The sequence below is a fragment of the Strigops habroptila genome, chromosome 2 (assembly GCF_004027225.2).
Source record: "Strigops habroptila isolate Jane chromosome 2, bStrHab1.2.pri, whole genome shotgun sequence".
In the NCBI taxonomy this organism is placed as follows: domain Eukaryota; kingdom Metazoa; phylum Chordata; class Aves; order Psittaciformes; family Psittacidae; genus Strigops; species Strigops habroptila.
Window position 1 is genome coordinate 34,138,154 of NC_044278.2, and position 18,795 is coordinate 34,156,948.

General features: G+C 40.3%; 2 protein-coding genes across 6 annotated transcripts in view; one reads left to right on the forward strand and one right to left on the reverse strand.

Annotated features, from left to right (window-relative positions):
- Positions 1 to 1,185: 1,185 nt before the first annotated feature.
- GATD3A (glutamine amidotransferase like class 1 domain containing 3A) lies at positions 1,186 to 8,377 on the forward strand. Of its 3 annotated transcripts, none has more exons than XM_030476046.1 (7): positions 1,186 to 1,586; positions 3,893 to 3,945; positions 4,737 to 4,850; positions 5,218 to 5,337; positions 6,171 to 6,266; positions 6,592 to 6,748; positions 7,361 to 8,377. In XM_030476046.1, the coding sequence occupies exons 1-7, from the start codon at positions 1,473 to 1,475 to the stop codon at positions 7,487 to 7,489; spliced, it is 783 nt and encodes a 260-aa protein (XP_030331906.1). In that variant the 5' UTR covers positions 1,186 to 1,472; the 3' UTR covers positions 7,490 to 8,377. The 3 variants fall into 3 exon arrangements, with proteins under 3 accessions (XP_030331906.1, XP_030331907.1, XP_030331909.1); XM_030476047.1 differs by having other exon boundaries at positions 1,376 to 1,586; positions 6,174 to 6,266; XM_030476049.1 differs by lacking the exon at positions 6,171 to 6,266 and having other exon boundaries at positions 1,376 to 1,586.
- A 4,171-nt stretch (positions 8,378 to 12,548) lies between these two features.
- Positions 12,549 to 18,795, reverse strand: part of LOC115603763 (butyrophilin-like protein 10) — a 34,465-nt gene continuing 28,218 nt past the window's right edge. For 2 of the 3 annotated variants that reach the window (XM_030476013.1, XM_030476014.1), the window contains exons 5-7: positions 18,176 to 18,538; positions 16,944 to 16,979; positions 12,549 to 14,245 (exon numbers count right to left, since the gene is read on the reverse strand). In XM_030476013.1, the coding sequence (XP_030331873.1) occupies positions 14,145 to 14,245; positions 16,944 to 16,979; positions 18,176 to 18,538 (500 nt within the window). In that variant the 3' untranslated portion in view covers positions 12,549 to 14,144. The remainder of the gene's footprint in view (positions 14,246 to 16,943; positions 16,980 to 18,175; positions 18,539 to 18,795) is intronic. The other variant, XM_030476015.1, reaches the window with a different exon arrangement.

Genomic DNA, 18,795 nt, shown 5'->3' on the forward strand with positions numbered 1-18,795 from the left:
GGCTTCACAAAAAGTATGTTTTAGAAAGTGCAAGAGCCTTGAGAGAAGGTGGAGAGGGGTAGTGTAGCACCAGTTATATATGACATAAGGATATGTTCTAGTTGCATTAGTCATTTGGCTTAAGCTGTTATAAGCTTCTAGGGTAATCAAGACAAATTTTATAATGCACATGAAAGCCAATGCAATTTTCCAGTGTGCCCTACCATCTTCATAGAAAGAATAATGAAAATACCAGGGTTTAAGTCTGGTCCAAAGTTTCACTTGATCCTTGTGCTTGTTGGCATAATTTGCGAGTCTAACAATGGCCAATGTGGGCTGGGGTTTGGTTTTGAATCAGCACTTAATTTGAGCTCATCATATGTATATATGTATCATAGAATGGTTTGGGTTGGAAAGGACTTTAAGATCATTTAGTTCCAACTCCCCTGCCATGGTCAGGGACACCTCCCACTAGATCAAGTTGCTCAAGGCTCTGTCCAACCTGGCCTTGAACACTGCCAGGGATGGAGCTTTTGTACCACTCTCACAGTGCAGAACTTCTTCCTTATATCTAACCTAAATCTCCCCTGTTTAAGTTTGAACCCATTTCTCCTTGTCCTATCACTACAGTCCCTGATGAAGAGTCCTGCTCCAGCATCCTTGTAGGCCCCCTTCACCTAGTGGAGGTCTCCACACAACTTTTTCTCCAGGCTGAACAGCCCCAACTCTCTCAGCCTGTCTTCATACGGGAGGTGCTCCAGCCCCCTTATAATCCTCATGGCCCTCCTCTGGACTTGCTGCAACAGCTCCATGTCCTTTGGGGAGACCAGAACTGTACACAGTATTCCACGTGGGGTCTCATGGGAGTAGAGATGTCTGTATGTATTTCAACAGGACTGTCTTACATGTAGCTTTGTTTCCTTAATAAAGGAGAAGAGGGAAACAAAAAAGGCAGCTTTTATCGGGAAGAAATTTACCAGTGATGAAACTTAGCACTGTTTAACATTTCTTTTATCTTTCTCTCTATTCTTTAAAAGCAATACACTATTTCACAAGATCCTAGAAATAGAGAAGTGAATCTGTCCCTGTATGTTGGTTTATTTATGCTATTTCTGTTAACAGTTGTAGCCTCAGCAGCCCCTTGTCGTCCCTGCCCGGGTGTGTTCCCCTGCGGCAGGCTGCACGCACCTTCTGGCTACCCCCTCTGACGTACGAAAGCAAGCTGGTGCTGCTAGGCTTGTGCTCAATACAAGTCCCGAGAATTTATTTGTTCATTTTTATTTTTTACTCTTTTTTTCACTACGTTATTACTACTAAACGAGGTCAGCGAAGGGAACAAGAGCCTGCAGGCCTCAGCGCGGGCCCCTCCCCGCCTGAAGGGGGCGCCGCCAAGGGCGCCGCGGCCTCCCGTTGCAGCGCGGCCCAACCCCAGCGGCCTCCCGGCTCTCCGCCCGCCGTCCTCTCTCTACCACCCGCTCCCACCACCCGCGGCCATGCTGGCCTCCCGCGGGCCGGCACTGTGCACCGCGCTGCGGTGGGCAGCGCCCGGCCTCCTCGCCTCCTTCCACTGCTCCGGTTCGCGCCTCCGCCCCGCCCGCGTCGCTGTGGTGAGTAACGGGAGGAGGCCCCGGCGGCCTTGAGGCTGAGGGTGGGGGGAAGCGGGGCAGCGCAGCAGCTCCGAGCAGAAAGGGTTTGTTTTGGTGGTCTTCTGCTGCCTATCTGTCCCCATCTACCCTCAGCCCCGTGCCAACGGGAGGGCGCTTCTGCCGCTGGGCTCTCTCCGGCGGTGGGATTGGTGGGGCTGGGAGGGTCTGGCGTGGCGTCGGGCCGAGGGAGGACTCGCCTCATGGCGGTGACAGCTGGAAAGCCTTGGGAGAAGCTGAAATCGTATCACAGAATGGGAGGTTGGAAGGGGCCCCAAGGATCACCTCGTCAACCTTTCTTATCAAAGCATGACCTAGACCAGATGTCTCAGCACTCTGTCCAGCCAAATCTTAAAAGTGTCCGGTGTTGAGGAATCCACCACTTCCGTGGGGATTATTCCAATGGCTGAGTGATCTCATTGTGAGAAATTTTCCTCTTGTGCCTAGTTGGAATCTCCCTTGGAGTAACTTGTGCCCATTACCCCTCCCCTTTTCCATGTGACTCCTTGTAAAAAGGGAGTCTCCATCCTCTTTGTAGCCACCCTTTAAGCACTGGAACATGGTGATAAGCTCTCCCCTGAGCCACCATTTCTCAAGGCTGAGCAAACCCGTGTGAGGGGATGGAGCAGCTACAGGTTGCCAAAGGAAAATTTAGGCTGTAGATAGCATCCTACGTGGATACACAGTTTTGGAGCTCTGTCTTTGAAGTTGGAGCTCTGTCTTTGAAGTTGGAGCTTTAGTCTTGACAGCATAAATTGTAAAGAAATAAGTAGGCGTTACCTGCCTGAAGAAATCTGTTTGGGACAGAGCTGGCTCGGGAATGGGCAGAATGCCAGTCCAAATGTCTGAAAGGTGATTTACTAGGAATACTGTCATTTTAGCAAATGATGGGATTTTAAAACAAATATGCCTGTTAACATTAGTGACATAAATTTCTGACTATGGTAGAAGACAGAAGACTCAGCAAGTAGGTGCTGAAGTAACAGAAGAGGATAGTGGTTTAGTACTTTGGCTTCAGTGAGTTTCAAAAACATTTAAAAGGTGTTGCTTACAGGAGATTTGCTTACAGAACATTTGCTTGTATGTTTATTCAGTCCGAATTAAATGAAAGACAAAGTAAAAAGTTGGAAGTAGAAGGTGGCTTTTCAATATTAAAGCAGTGAAATTGTAGTTAGGATTAACACAGACAGAAGAACATTAACGCGTCTTACTTATTTGATGAAGTGATAGTAGGTGTCATGCCTGTAAGAGCAGAGGACTGGGTATTGTGATCTGAAACCCCTTTCATGTCCAATGTTTCTAACTAAGTTTCAGTTGTGAGTTTCTGTTCTGTGATTAAAAAATTTCAAGCTTCTGAAAACTTGAGATAAAACCAGGAAGGAAGAGAGTAAAGTTAATAAATGGACTCTTTTGAACTGGATTTTTTCCTTTCAAAACAAACAACCAAACAAAAACTCCCCACAAGAGTTTATATATCTATTTTCAGAAACTAGATAATCCTTTGGGGTTTTTTGTTTTGTTTTTGTTTTGTTCTTATAATTGCCTTTTTCCTAGGGTTTTTTTAATGTTTTTTCTTCTCCTTCCTTCTACTTTATGATAGACTCTCTCCACTGACACAACGATAGCTCGTTGCTTTGTGCTTTTTTATTCTCCAGTGTGTATAAACAAACCAAAACTGTTATTACCATGGTAATAAGGAAGAGTATGGCTAATATAGAATAATTGATTAAAAGGGATTTAGCTATTGATCTCTGATGTGAATCCTCAGGCAAAATACAGCAGCAGGTAAAATAGCTTATGCCAAGTGCACTTCTATCCCACTTCTGTTCGTATACCTGGATGAGAACTTACTTCACACAGATATGGACACTTCATAAATAGATGTGTGACACTCAGAGTAGCCCACTGTGTGCACAATAAAAACATACCTAAGGATATCATGTCAGTTTATTAACTCTGAGGAATAAATGTACAAGCCAGTAAATATATCTTAGTTATTTCTGAGACCTGTCTGTGATGGGGAGCTATAAATAGGAAATGTCAGTTCTGCAGTGTGTCAGTTGGTGATGCTGGCACTAATAGCATCATATTGACTGGCTTAGTAAAGAGCTCATTGCTAAGTTGTTTTTTGCAGGGGGTGAAGAAGGTTTGTTGTTGGGGTTTTTTTAGGTTATGGGGGGTTTTGTTGTTTGTTTTTAATCTCACAAAGCTTGTGAAAGATCCTGTAGGAAGTTTTATATCAGCTGAAATTCTTGATTTTCTTACTGCAGGTCCTGTCTGGTTGTGGTGTCTATGATGGCACAGAAATCCATGAAGCTTCAGCGTAAGTTGCTTTACGAAACTGTAGGCTCCAAAAAAGCCTCCTTTACATTACAGAAGTCTGTTGAATTTAGTTTTGCTCTCTGTGGCCATGAAAATTGCCTTGAGAGATGTATGGTGAAGCTTCACAGTTTTCTTACAGCATGATTGTGACCTCAGGCCGTCTTCTTGCAGTATTCAGTGATTGTCCAAAGGTGCAGCACAGTGCATGCAATGCCAGAGCAATTAGTTTGAGAGAGACTAATTTGAGTCTTTCCTTCAGAAACAGAAATTCAGAGTTCCAGAATCTCTCTCAAGAGAGTTAAGACTTCATTTCACAATCACTTTGAGTTTCTGTTCATGGGGCTAAATCGAATGCTAGAATTGTTCATGCTTAAGTTGCATAATTAACTCTTAGTGTTAATTGATAAGAGATGTTTCACCTAGACCTAGATTAAATGTACACATAGGTATGTTAATTGTGGATCTCTTCCATAATACCTGGGGACTTGCAATGAGAAAGAAAGTTTTTATTGTTCTGGTTGCATTTTTATTGTTCCATTTGCATAAGAGCACTGAACAAAGAAACTTGTCTCTAGCTTACCTGACCCTGCCTCCAAACTGACTTTATGTTCTACTTTGCACTTTGGTGTTACATATAGGGATTTTGCTGCTATGTGCTTAGTGTGCTTTGATAAGAGATGTGTTTTTCCTCTTCTTTCAAAATCAGGCAGTGGAATATTTGTAGCAAGACTTAGGGGCCAGGTAAAGCCTTCCTTATAAGGTTTTCAGCGTGTTTTATCTCTGTTTTTGTAGCATACTGGTACATCTTAGTCGTGGGGGAGCTGAGGTTCAGATGTATGCTCCAGATGTTCCTCAGATGCATGTCATTGACCACAGTAAAGGGCAACCAGCTGAAGCTGAGTCAAGGTAAAGTCTGTGTTTAATGTGTTTTCCATGACTGCTGTGCCCAGCACAGTGACAGCTGCACATTCTTCAAACATAGCAGCCTGTAACTGTGCTTGTAGCACTTTGCTGACGGGCTATAGTAGCTTCATGCTACCTGGTATTTTGATTGGAGAGAAAATACTAAATGAGCTTTCTGGGCTTGATTATATACAGTCTCTTAATGCCTGTGTTTCCCAGTAGAAGTATTTCAGAAGCATCAATAGCTTCAGTTACCAAGTACCGCTGTTCTTCTTGGTTCTTCCCCTTCCTCTGTCAAAACTTTCTTTATGCTCTCCTGTGCACAAATTTGCACAAATTCATCTCATTGTTTTCTTTCTGTTTCTTCAAGGAACGTTTTAGTGGAATCTGCAAGGATTGCTCGTGGTAAAATTACAAGTCTGGCTAAGCTTACTACAGCAGATCATGATGCTGTGATATTCCCTGGTGGATTTGGAGCTGCTAAAAACTTGTGAGTGCCAACTAAGCATCAGATTCCTCAACTAACTATTCAAGATCAACTATGATACACACAATAAAACGGGAAGCAATAAATGGCCTTATTTACTACATACCTAACCACTACTTAATAAGGGAAACTCTTTTCAAAGTGTTGAAGTTCAGTTGTGCTGTTCACGATTGTTTCCAGTCATAAATCGTACTGGCATTGTCACGTTTTAAATTTTCCAAACAATGTTGGTGGGAATTCTAGAGTGTAAATAATGCAGAAGTCCTTTTTCCCCCACTCTTGTGGTGATTCTTTTTGGGCCTGACTGAGGGAAGTGAAGGGAAAACTTCAGTAGTTTCAGGTGTTCCTATTGCTATTACTCTGTTTCTTCATGTCTGACTACCAAAAAGTCCCCTCTTGCATTGCTAACGATAAAACAACAGCTAGCTCAAAATAAAAAGAGAAAAAAAGAAGAAATGTTAGCCATGTGGAATACCGATTATCTTGTTATTGACCCGCCATTTTGTTGGCTTTGAGAAACCTGAATGTTATTTCCCTTTTCTTCGTATGTATTTTTGTTCTGTGAAAACATTGTTGTTCCACTTCTTAGTAACCCTAGAAAGCTGTTTGATAATTCTTACTCCTAGATGTTTATATCAAGTAAGGAACTTCCTGACATAACAAAGCCTTAGAAGTGAGTCATTTTGGGTAAAGCATTGATTGTCAACTGCAGGCTTTTTCAGCCACCTCTTAGAAGCTGTTAAGTTTGTGATGACCCTTGAGAGCCGGTCTAGGGGCAGATGGGCAAACATCACTATAGGTTTATATTGAGGTACATATAAAGTTTCTTGTTGTAGCAGATCTACCTTTGCTGTTGATGGGAAAGATTGCAAGGTGAACAAAGAAGTTGAACGTGTCTTGAAAGACTTCCACAAAGCAGGCAAACCTATTGGGTATGTATATTAGTTGGAGGGGCATTTATTTGATAGTGTGAGCATGGAGACAACATCTATTTTGTTGAAATGTGCAGCTGTTATTGTTGGAACTAGAAAAAGCATCTTCTGTTTTGTATCAGATGTAGCTTATTTTTTAAAATGTGTTTTTCAAGATGCATGTGTGAGTAGGTGTTTGTCAAAGAAGCTAGAAAATGCTGAGTGAAAGTTGCCTTGTGATGTCGTTCAGATTTGTAAGACCATGTCCATTTGAATCTTTTCAATTATGACCGAGTCTTGAAAGAGAGTCATAGTAGAATCACACTTACAATTCCTTTTGTTGCAGTCTTTGCTGCATTTCACCAGTGTTGGCAGCAAAGGTTCTCTCTGGTGCTGAAGTAACTGTGGGCCACGAAGAAGAGGAAGGTGGCAAGTGGCCTTATGCTGGGACTGCAGGAGCTATTAAAGAACTGGGAGGAAAGCATTGTGTGAAAGAAGTTACTATATCCTTTCCTATTAATTGCCATGTTGAGAGACAGTTTAGTAATGTGTCATTACAGTAATGGGTGCATGCAGGATCTGTGTGTTTCCACGTACAGTTTAGTGGGAATATACAGTGTACAGCAGATAGCATGCAATACAACACATGATTAGAAACATTGTCTTCTGTACACAACTGTGTTGTTAGGAGTTGTTCTCAGTCATTGCCATAGAATTCCTTGGACACGAAGTAAATGCTGAGTGAATTTGCACATAAAATTGGCATGAGCTACAGTTGGTCAGTTCTCTGAGATTTTCTTTCTTTTCCTGAAGGCTAGTGCTATAATCAGACTGTACTCAGAGACATTTTATTACAGTCAATAAATTTTGTAGGTTTTCTTGTGTTTCTGAGTGTTTTCACAGATTGCTCGTGCAGTGTTTGTATTTCTGGCAAAAATAGCTTCTAGTACCTTTATTACAGGTTGCAGCTGTCTTTACAACTGGACAGTATAATGTATTTGGGGGTGATTTTTTATAGGATAGTGGAGTTGTGAGGTTTTTGTCAATGATGGTTTATTTTGCAGACAGCTTCTGCAAATGCAACATAGGCTGTGTTTTCCTTAACTCCCTTTTACGAAGCTCATGTGGATACGAAAAACAAGGTGGTGACTACGCCAGCATTTATGTGTGAAACAGAATTACATAATATCTTTGACGGCATTGGGGCCATGGTCAAGAATGTGCTAAAATTAACTGGCAAATAAAAAAAATAAATTCAGAAATGTTTAAATTTAGGGTGTAGTATCAAATATAATATGGACCAATGGAAACATTTTCACCTGCTTGTCCTTTTCACACTCCAGTGAATGTTGATACGAAGCTGATTGATTCCCAGCTGCAGGGCTTTCCATGCCCTTCTGAGAGAGGAGCCTGCCGAATGGCTTATGGGGTACAAGCAGTCTGGCCTGAAACATGGAGCATTTTCTTGAGCTTTTCCAGCTGGAGAGAGCTGTGCAGATGTATTCTGAAACCAGTCCTCCCAATGCACCAGTGCCAAATCATCTCTATGGGGACAAAAAGAGACTACAGGCCCTTTCAGAAGCCAAGGGCAGATGTATTGTAGGGCTATAGCAGATACAGTGGCAGTGTATCTAGTGGAAGAAGAATGGGAGTAGATAGGAATTACTGCGTGGTTCAAGATCTGTGTGCTCAGGGCTGTACCTGTGAGCAGAAAGCCTGGATCAGCTGTCAAGGGAATAGACATCTCCCACATCTTAATTTAGCATGGTGTTAAGTAAAGGATTAAGGTTTCATTTTTCCATTTCAAAGAATCCTGTTTCCACAAAGGAGCCATTCTGAATATCAATCAGCAGCAGGATACATCTTAACTGCCACAACGCTAGCGCTTTGAAAAACTCATCCATTGGCCCATTATCACTAAAAAGGTTTTGAAAGGAAGGAGAAAATATCCGCTGGTGTGACGCGCAGTTTTTAAGGGTAATAACCATGTAAAAGTAGTTGTATGATTAGTAGTGGATGGAAAAAACAAATTATCCCCACTTTCCCTGCTTTAGGGTAATAAAGATTTCTCCAAAGAAACATTATTGAATGTATGGAATAATGATGTATAAATAAATGAATTTCTGCCTTTATTTCATCCTTGTTCCTTCACTTTTGTTTGACAGCTGTCTGTCTTTGATAACTCACACTGGTTGATACATTCTAGCAGGTTTTCTGCTTTTCAGTTCTTCTCAGGTCTTTGGGCCACTTTTTCCATATAGAATTCAGCAGAGTCTCCTTCCCCCTTTCCAAGTTGTCACCTTTCTATTCAGCAGGAAGCAACATTTCTCGAACAAGCAAAATGACACCCTTTACCTTGTATTAAAGTTCCTCTTAACATGACAGACATGCCAGAGAGAACCCATATTTTTAAGGGAGAATTGTATGCTACATAAATGATATCTACAAGCCTTAGATTGGTTTGAAGTATGGTAAATACCGTATGTGGCTGAAGACTTGCTAGGGATGTGGAATGACATTTTCTATAGGGGAGAACAAAGAGGAAGAGTAAAGCTAGAGTGTGAGTGGTCGGCATGCTCAGCGTGCTCAGTCAGTGTTCACAGAATTAGTGTTTTTGCTTCTAGAGCCTCTTGGTGTGATTAAAAAATCTAACAAAAAAAATTTCTGATTTTGTACTTCAAAGATGACACTATTTTCTCACGGATTTCGCAGATATCTCTTGTGCAGATCGGCAACTCCAGTGTGGTTACAAAGAAATCATATACAGAAACCAAGTCATCATGATAGTAGGTTCATAATGTGGATTTTGGACATATTCTGAAGCTCTTTCACTTGTGCCTCATATTTTTCATGGAATTTTCGGTATCAAGTTGGTAAGAAACAGAATTTAAGCATTGCCGCTATGTGATTCAGTGCAAATCTTTCCTCCATAAGCTTTGCTTGTATGTAAGTGGATGTTTTTAATACCCAGAGTTTTATACACAGAGGCTTAGCAGTATATGAACAGTATTGTTCATATATAATGGCACTTTAAAATGTGTGTATTTCCAACATCTGCAGGAGTTTTAAAAGAAATTTGGTGACATAAGAAAGCATCACAGGACAGAGATGGTACTGAAATCCCTGGAGTAGATGGAGAACAGCTCCTCCCGAGTGCCTGAAACGTTTTTCAAGTTAGATACAAAAAGAGAGCTATCCATAAGGTGTTTGTTGTCAGTACCAGAAGCTTGGGTGTTTAGTGGGGACAGGACAAACGTGCGCTGGGGAAATCAAAGGCAAAATTTTATTTTCCTTAATAATCACATTTTAGTGCATCTTTTTACTCCTCTGTTTTTCCATCATTCAGGGATAATGTTTTTTAAGGGAGAAAGAATCATGCACCAGTATTGCCTTTCATTTTGTTTTATTCTCTCTTCGGTTTCACAGTAACGTGCTGAGTACTGACCTTTGATGCACACACTCTCTTTTTTTTTCACTAACAGAAGATTGTTTAACTTTGGTGGAAGATGTAAGATTGTCATCTTGGCTTTCAGCCACTGTAAATTTGGAGGGAAATTCCATGTACACTTAGCAATTAATAGAGACATTTGTCTGCCAAGCTGGGTTTTTCCTTTCCTTCCATAGGACTGTTTGAAGCTGCTGAGGGGTTTGCTAGTTTCAGCCACATGGATAGAAGTTTATGATTAATTTGTTTTATTAAACACTATTACAGAATTAAGAAATGAAAGAATGTGTATTCCCCAAGCCTCCACAAGGAGGCATGCAGTATCTGGCTTATGGATCCTGCCAGGTTTTATCTTCAGAAAGCATTTAAGAACTTTGTCTTACTGAAAGAGAGTGGTAATAATTGCCCCTCCTGCTGGTGTTACTTTTCTAGTGCTGTGATGGGTTTAACTTGTTGGATAAGTTGTTACCTGTCAGTTGTGTTTCTGCCTCCCCATTTTACCCTCATTGATGCTCACACACAAAAACTGTCTTCCAAAATGTTTCTCTGTTCGTTGTTGCAGTGTTCACAAAGGAGACAGTGGTACTTTTTTCTTCTAAAAGCAGAAATGAGAGTTAGGGATTGAGATGCACTTTTCGTTTTCATCCTTTGGTTTGTGGCTACGATAGAGTTACGTTTTGCATAAGATGCCAGCATAGGGCACTTTGGTGAATGATACACTCTGGGCAGGTTTTCGCTTATCCAGGCACAGTATTCCAGCTGTTTTCTGTATTCAGGCACAATACTCCAGCTGTTTTCTGTACAGCATTGTGATGTTGACATTTAGATGCATAGAGGAAATCAAACAAATAACTGCTTCTTACTTGTTTAACAAAAATAACTAGGAAATCCAATTCCATAACAATCAATGCATTCGTCCCACTGTCTTATTAAGACTCATTTCTTCAAGACAGTGACATTTTATTTATCCTCCTGAAAGTCTAATATCAAATACACTTACATTAAGCTCTAAAACCTTCCTGTGATACAATTGTCACTGAAAAATGAGGAAAAATGTAGTATAAAGTCATAAAATTACACAATGTGGTTGGGGGGAGATGTGTGTTTTTTGCTTTTTTTGTTGCATTTTTAGATAATCCTTCATCTGCAAATAATTGAGTAGCCTGCATTCCAGGACTTGAGTCTTTTGGTTGAGCTGGTTTTATTCTTTTTTCCCATGGCTTGACGTGGCTGAGGGGAGCTTGCTTGTTGTATGGGTCAGGCTTAGCCCTCAGAAGACTTAAGGAACTGATATTTGGCTATCTTTTCCAAGGTGATTTCAGTGGTGGTCAGCATCTCTGCAGAAAGAAATAGAGAGGGGAAGAGAAAGGTCTAAACTTGGACAATCCTAGAAGTTGAAACAGAAATTGCAATGAGGATTGCATTACAAATGACAGCATGATTTTGTGCTGCACATTTAAAAATAGTCACCTTCCATGCTTATTTTCAATATATTTCAGTAGCCTTTGTTCAACTGCTGAACATCATGCTATGTGAATGACTGCCCTCAGGCTTAGCTGAAACAGCAGTGAAAGTTCTGCATCAAAGGTATTACATTCATTTCTTGCTGATGACCTGTATGGGCCATTTCTCCCACATCATATGGAACTGAAAGGAGCTCAGTGGAAAGCATTAACCAGTTAAAATGGCCTCATTGTAAACTTAAATAAACTATGAGGTGAGCAAACAAACTCCTTTTTGTCTCTTTAGCAGTGTTACTGTCAAACATGAAAAAAACGAACTTGCTTTTACAGCGATTCTTTTGCAAGAATAATGTGCAGGGATCTCTTAAGAATTTCTTTAATGTGACAGATTATCAGCCTATGCTGTTGCCATATGAAGTATGTGGTTGTGGGCTGCCAAGGTACTACAAGAGAAGTGGAGATACCTCCTTCTTAAATGTGTGACTTGTTATAGTGCTCCTTAGTTTTCAAAACTATCCCTCTCATTCATGATGAAATTCTGGAAAACACAAGAAGTATGTGCTGCTCATGTGCTGTGTGTGAACACAACAGACACTTGCTGTGTCATCACCCAGGCAAGGAAGGACAAAACAAGGTCTACTAGTCATTCAAACCTTTCCTTCAGTCCCTGAGGAAATCAGAATGGCAGTTGTATATTACTCCTGGGAATGGCATTAACTATAGCTATGGGGAAATATAATAAACAGAGGTGTTTAAGCATCCCAAGTGCTGCTGCAAATCAGAGTAATAAAAAAGTAGTGTTGTAAACAGCATTTAGAGGTCATCCAGTTTTCTTCCCCCACCCTTCATTCCTCCTACCTTCATCTGCTCATGTGCCTGTTGTGATTCATGCCGTTTGAACAGGCAGGGAGAATCACTTCTGAGAGTGAAAGAGAGAGATGACTGAGGGAATTGGGCATTCCTCATAGCACCAGTCAGCACAGTGCCTGCTCTTAAACATATGACTGAGCTGTATGTAAACATAGGACTCCCTCTCTGCAGCAAGGCTCTGTCCTAGCCCTGCATGTCTGCATAAAGATATTAAATTATTCATTAGCTTGCCCAAGAAATGCAGCTGTATAGTCACACAGCTTGCACTTGTGAGTGGAGGTGCTCATGTTGTTCATGTGCCTCAACACCTTTTTAAAAGTGGAGGGCTGCTTAAGTGGCTGTTAGACTTCAGAAGTTATATGGGCCTCGAGATGAGGGCAAGCAGTTCCGAGTTTTGGGACTAACAGACCTGTACAGATACCACCTTTTGGTCTTTCCGATTGCATGGGGAGCCTAGCTAACTGTAGGAACAACCAGAATACAAATTAAGAACTCTTACAGACCAAGTGATTGCTCTCTTTAGGGTTTTGTTTGTTTAAGCTTTTATTTTAAATCAACTTTTGTTTTGAAAAATACATGGAATCTGAGACAAACATTTGGAAGGTAGGATACAAAAAGACAATCACAGTACAATGTGATTCTACAATCACAGTACAATGTGATATGTACAATTCTTATATTAAAATCTTTCTATGAAGGGGGACCCCAGCTGTTACACTAAGGTTCCCTGCACACAGAGTAGCCTAAGTGCCAACTGAGCTTCACTGCAGCAGCAGCACAGGCTGTGCATGGGATTCCATCTCTCTTCCCCACCACGGGGAAAGAGCACTTTGTTAAGAAAGTCAGAGGTAACCATCTCCTTTACCTCAATGGATACCATTTAAAGCTCTATTCTGTTCCCTTCCTTACAAAACAATTCTGTCTTTCCGTTGGAAAGAGGGTGGAATTGTTCCAAATCAAAATGACTTTATGTGCGTCCTTATGAGTCAGTTACTTCCCTTGGCTTGAGAGATCAGCCAGAAGGAGCGCCTTGCAGTCACCCCTGTTTCACCAGCCCCAGTGAGCAGTTCTCCAGATGCTTCTCAGTTCTGCAATAGGGTGGTTGCAGCAGCTGTGGCCTGAAACAAAACTTCTTCACTTTCTTGATACTGTTGGTATACAGGATCCTTTCAATCTTAGGTTTACACAGGACATCTGTGCTACCTGAATCAAACATTTCCAGAAGTAAATCCACTGAATTTGCATAGGTATCAGTTACAATTATTCTGACCAGTTTTCCTTCAAAGGTACTGCTCTTAAAGATGTAACATTATCACAGTACCAATTTTTTTTGGCACAGTTCTAGCTTAAGAATTCAGCTTTTGCACAATGATCACATTTACCTTGCTGTGTTTCATGACAAAAAGAGGAAATACTGAATTAAACCTTTTTGCTTTTGGCTTATTTAGAAGTGGATTTTGTAATAACACATCACTTCCTCTATGTTGATGTTTTATGAACTTCCATCATCATTCTCAGCCAGCTTCACCCTTCCGCTAAAGAAATATTACATTCTCATGGAAAAAAGTTGTTACTGATAGCCCATGATGCTTAAGAGTAAAAATAGAAGCTAAAGTTCCACAGGCTCAAGTTTCACAAGATTTCTGTCCTTTTACGTTTCACAAAATGATAGCAGCTTCCTATTTCCAGTTTTTATCAGACACAGAGGGTAATTACCTTTCTCCTCCCTACAACTCTCTTGAAGGACAGCAGATAAGATCTTAGGCAAAAGATCTCACTAGGGTCAATTATGGTGTGACCTTGTACTTTTATGAGTCTTTTATCCTGTCATTAAAGCAAAAGCACAAAATCCAAAATAATATGTTCATACGGCAGCACTAAAACCGGGCTCCAAGAATCAAATGAAACCCAGACTTGCCACCTCTGAGTTTTGCTGCCTTCGATTTTGTGGAACATCAAAATGCGGGATATAAACATCTAGTGCTAGGTCTGTTTTCAGCTATGGTGTTCCTTTTATGTGGCTCTGGAACAGTTGTCAGGCTGTTCTGTCTATACAGCTGTTCTGCCCAATGAGGTCCTCTGGTGAGGAGAACTTCCCAAAGAGAAGGGTGGCTTCCCCAGTTACAAGTGCCAAACTCCCAGTGTGACCAGGCAGAAAGAGAGGGGAAGCATTGTCAGACACGGTGCATCAGTGGGGCTTCTGGAGGAAATTCGGCTGTGTCCTGAAAAATTAAAAATGAGAAAGTCCGCATGTAAATGGTGATTTAACAAGAAATGTATTTGAAGATATAGTTTACATTAATGCATTTATGGGAGATTGTTGTTAAAATCATATAGATTTTGGCTCTTTCAGAATTCTCCTTTTCATGTGTGTGAATGTATGCCATCCAGAAAAAAGGCAAAGACGCTCAGCAACAGTGAATACAACTTCCTTTTCTGGATGACCGAGAATACTTGTTTAAAATCCTTACAGAACAACAACTAAAAGAGTATAAAATACATTATAATTCTATCTACTCAGGGCCTGATGTAGGTGTTGTGATTAAGAGTCTATAAATAATGGTAATAAGTAGTAAAAAGTCTAGGCCACAGATGCTTAAGTGGTAACAACACTAGGTACCACTATTGGTATGTAAGCCACAACGTGGACACAGGGCACAGACTGGCCTTGGCACAGATGGTAGTTGCAACATGTGCTGGATGTGGTACACAGGTATAGAAAGATTTTGAACCCCCAACTTAAGCAGTAGTGAAATTTCTCCCCTAAGTGTTTAGGTCCAAGTCCTCTGGGAAGATCAGGATGTATATTGTTTTCTATACCAGTTCTTAGGCTGTTCCTATTGCTGTGGTATCAGCTTTCAGTATGTTGCTGCAGTTAATTTATGGCTTCCCCTCTTCCTAGAAGGAGTATGCTGTATTAACATATAAAGAGCAAGTAAACATTGGGTAGTCCTCAGTAGCGCTTTGAAATAAAGGATTTATCCTTGAAATATAAGGATTATAGCAAGTCTCGTGGCCTCTTGTGACCTTTTCCAGGCCTAGGCCCTTTCATTTTTCCCCCCCAAAAAATAAAGCAAGTTTTGATTGACCCAGAAGAAGTCTCTCAAGAAACTAAGAGTGATGGTAAAATTAAGCTTTGTAAAATAATTAGGAAAAACAATCCAGCAAATAAACATAAATGAAGCAGAAGTGAAAGAGATCAAACCTGTTTCTGTTTTATATAAAAATAATAAATACCTGCTGATCTGGTTATGGTGACTGCAAAGTGTAAGAATTATTTCTGCATACAGTGCCTTTGTTCTCAGCAAGTCATTTAGCTTTTCTAAGTCCCTTCCAAAATAACAGCTAATACAAAACAGATTCACTTCCTTGCTTAAGAAATTGCTGAAAATAAAAAAAAAAATAAACAAGCTGTGGTTGATGATTTTCTTTAAAAGGAGTTGACAACAGGAAAAATTTTTTCCCTTTTGCAAACAATTGCATTTCAAAAGTTAGGCTTTTGTTCTTTCCTCCATCCCCAAGCCCCTCAAAATCCAGCAGTATAGGAAACTTCAGGTGTCTCAAGTGTGTGATTCACTTTGTTCTCCTACAGCAAAGCTGAAACACTCTCCCTTATCCCAATCACTTTTTTTTTTTCAGTGAAAGTCCTTTTCATGGTAAGAAGTAGTTTATATTGAGGAAAAGTTGTCAGAAAGTTTTTGTCTGAGTCAAACATATATACAACTATCTCCTTTAAATACAGCCTACTTCTCCGTTGGTTTTGAGAAGCTCCCACTGCTACTGCATTAACAATAATTTCTTATTTCTTGTGGAAGGTAACATCTAGAGATATTCTAGCTCCCGTTCTGTTTGCTTTTGTAATGTAATGTGGTTTTGTGTCACTGAAGGCACATGATACCACCTTAAATTTAACTTTGTGGTTTTTAAAGACCTTTAAGCCAGCTAGAGGAGCCAGCAGGTCAAAAAAGGATATTTCCTGTGATTTTTCAAGTTGTTCATTGCTCATGAAGTACAGAGCTGATTTTTTTTCTGTGTAATCATGAGATAAAACACTGGAACATTTCTCTTCCTTAGTTTTTATTAGTGTTTATTGCCACTTAATCTGGCCGTAACGTCATATTGTGGCTGAACTTACTACGTTAACTGTAATATAATTATTGTAGTGGATTATCTCTTTCAGCTACACTGAGTAAAATACGAATTGAAGGTATTGATTTTTATTTGCAAAATTTTACAGATTTGATACCAATTTAAAGTTTTGTAGAGCTAACAAGAAAAATTTTGCTTACAAGCAAGATTTTTATGGGAGAATTTACTGACGATTGCATGTCAGAGCTGGACAGCCCTTCTGTACTGCATTCCCTCCAGAACTGTTACAAATGACCTAATGTAGTTACATCTCTGTAATGATTAAACTGAGATGTTGTCATCTGCACAATGCTTCAGAATTGCTGTTGGTGAGATCTACTTTAATTTTCCCAGAAGAGCTTATCTGGAGTCATAAATCATGTATTTTTAGAATATTTATTACCTTATTTACCCCAAAGGACCCCTCAGATCTCTTGATCTGGTAGTTTATTCAAACCAAGGTAATTTACAAAGGCCTTAACTCATAGAACTAAATGGCTTCCATGTTGTTTTTTACTGAATTTTATGGTGCCTATAATGGTGAGTAGCTTTATAGACTAGTGACTGCTGGCACTTCAGTATTCTTCTTTCTGCAGTCTAGCTCTGTCTTAGTGGTGGAAATACTTTTCCCTGTCTGGGACAGCTGTATTTTGCTAGACTTAGTAAGAGAGAACAAGCATCGTAAGTCTATTGGACTTTCTCTATTCAGCACATTTTACCAATGTGGCAAATTCAAATTAAAGCACTGGATAATCACTTAGACAGTTGGCAGGTTAAGCAGTATTGCCTTACCAGAGGGGAAAGGAGCCTCCTCAGTGCTAGATGGAGCTGGAAAAAAAACCCACAAGAATCAAAGTTATGTATTTAAGCCTAGAACAGAAAAAGGGGACTGATAATTGATCTAAGGATTTAGTGTGGGGTTTTTTTTTTTTCTGAGAAAGAATACATTTGTCAAACTAATTGAAAGTTTAAATATGATCACAGAATTAAATCAGAGTAAAAGACACCTTACTGCTCCCAAAAATTAGACGATGAAAAGATTTTGATTCTGCATTTTCAAAACACTTTTTTTCATTTTGAAAACTGCAGAACATTTCACTTCGATATTTTCTGAACAAAGGTATGTAACTTAACATTTTAAAAATATTTTTCTCTTGAGAATGATGTGCATTAAAACAAAGATATTGAAGGGTTTCTATTACTCGAAACATCTTTTTCTATTTTAAGTGGAATTAAATGTTTGTAGTTAACCAAAATTAAAATTTTCAGCTGATTTATTCAAGCAAGACACCTTAAAAAACTATGATTAGTTTGATGTGTATCCCCTTTTTTAAATTTGCTTTTTCAGTCTGTCAGCTGGTCAAACCCAGTGCCCCATCATTCTGCTGGCCATGCTTGTGGGTAGTTCAGACATCTTAGCTCTGTTGTTTGGCACTATTTGAGCATGTGTTACAGTCTCACTCATTTTCCTAAAGAAGAAAAATAATAATTCTTGTTGCATGTGTCCAGCGTTGCCACCAGATCCAGATCTTCCAGCTGCAAGGGAAAAGGTGATCAGCAACTGTCTGTCTGACATCAGAAAGGGTATACGGCCTGGACTTTGAATTCAATTACCAGAGATGAAACTAATACTGCTTCACAGACCCAAGTGCAAACAATGAAATACTCTCCTGTTCCTCTGGGACAAGGTGGATAGACGACTGTACAAAGCCATAAATAACCAAATGCTTAAAAGTCAGGGAGACCTCATTATTCATTAATGTCTCCTGTGAAGGGAGGAGGAAGAGGCAGGTGGTTTGTCTTCAGGAGTCCTGCTGCTTCCATGGATATGCTATGCTGAAGTTTAACAAAGATGCATTTATTTTCTTCTCACTTATTCTTCCAACGAAAGCAAGGAACAGAATGAAACTGAGTGGAGATTTGCTTTAAAAATTCAAGTCAACCCGGCCAATGGCCACACATGGCTTGTCAACAAGAAACACTGTCCTCAAGTCCCTCCCTCTGAACTGAAAGAAAAATCTTACCTGATACAATGAGTTTAACGTTAGATTTCTGTGTTTTGTCAGAATGATCCCCAGTCTGTTTGTAGATGCAACTATACACAGCTGTGTCCAGTAATTGTACATTGGAGAGCTTTAAGGAAAAGTTGCCATGCTTCATCTGGTCGAAAAAAAGACTAGTTCTGCCATGGTAATTGTCATTTTGGAACTGCGGCAAATCCTGCCCATTGAGAACAAAGTGCACTACAATGGTGTGCTGTGGATTGTCAGCCTCTATCTGCCAGAACAGCATTGAATTGGAGAGGGTCAGCTTTCCAGGAGAGGAGGTGGTGCAAGGCAAAACAACAGTTTCTCCAACAAATGCATGGCACGTTGTGTCTGGTTGACCTGGAATAAAAAACCAGACAACTTTCTCAGTGTGCAGCAGAGCTAGGGACACCAGGTTTCCTAGAATTTGGCTTCATCTCACCATTATTGCCTCTCTTCCTCCCCCTTCTTCTACCCATGTCCTCCTGCTCCCTGCCAGGCAGGAGGCAGTAAGTGCCATGCGAGGATTGAGGGCCATGTATGCTCACTGCTCAGCCTGCTGTGCAGCAGGACAGATGTTGCTGCATGCAGTTGCTTTCACTTTGTCAGTGTGGATG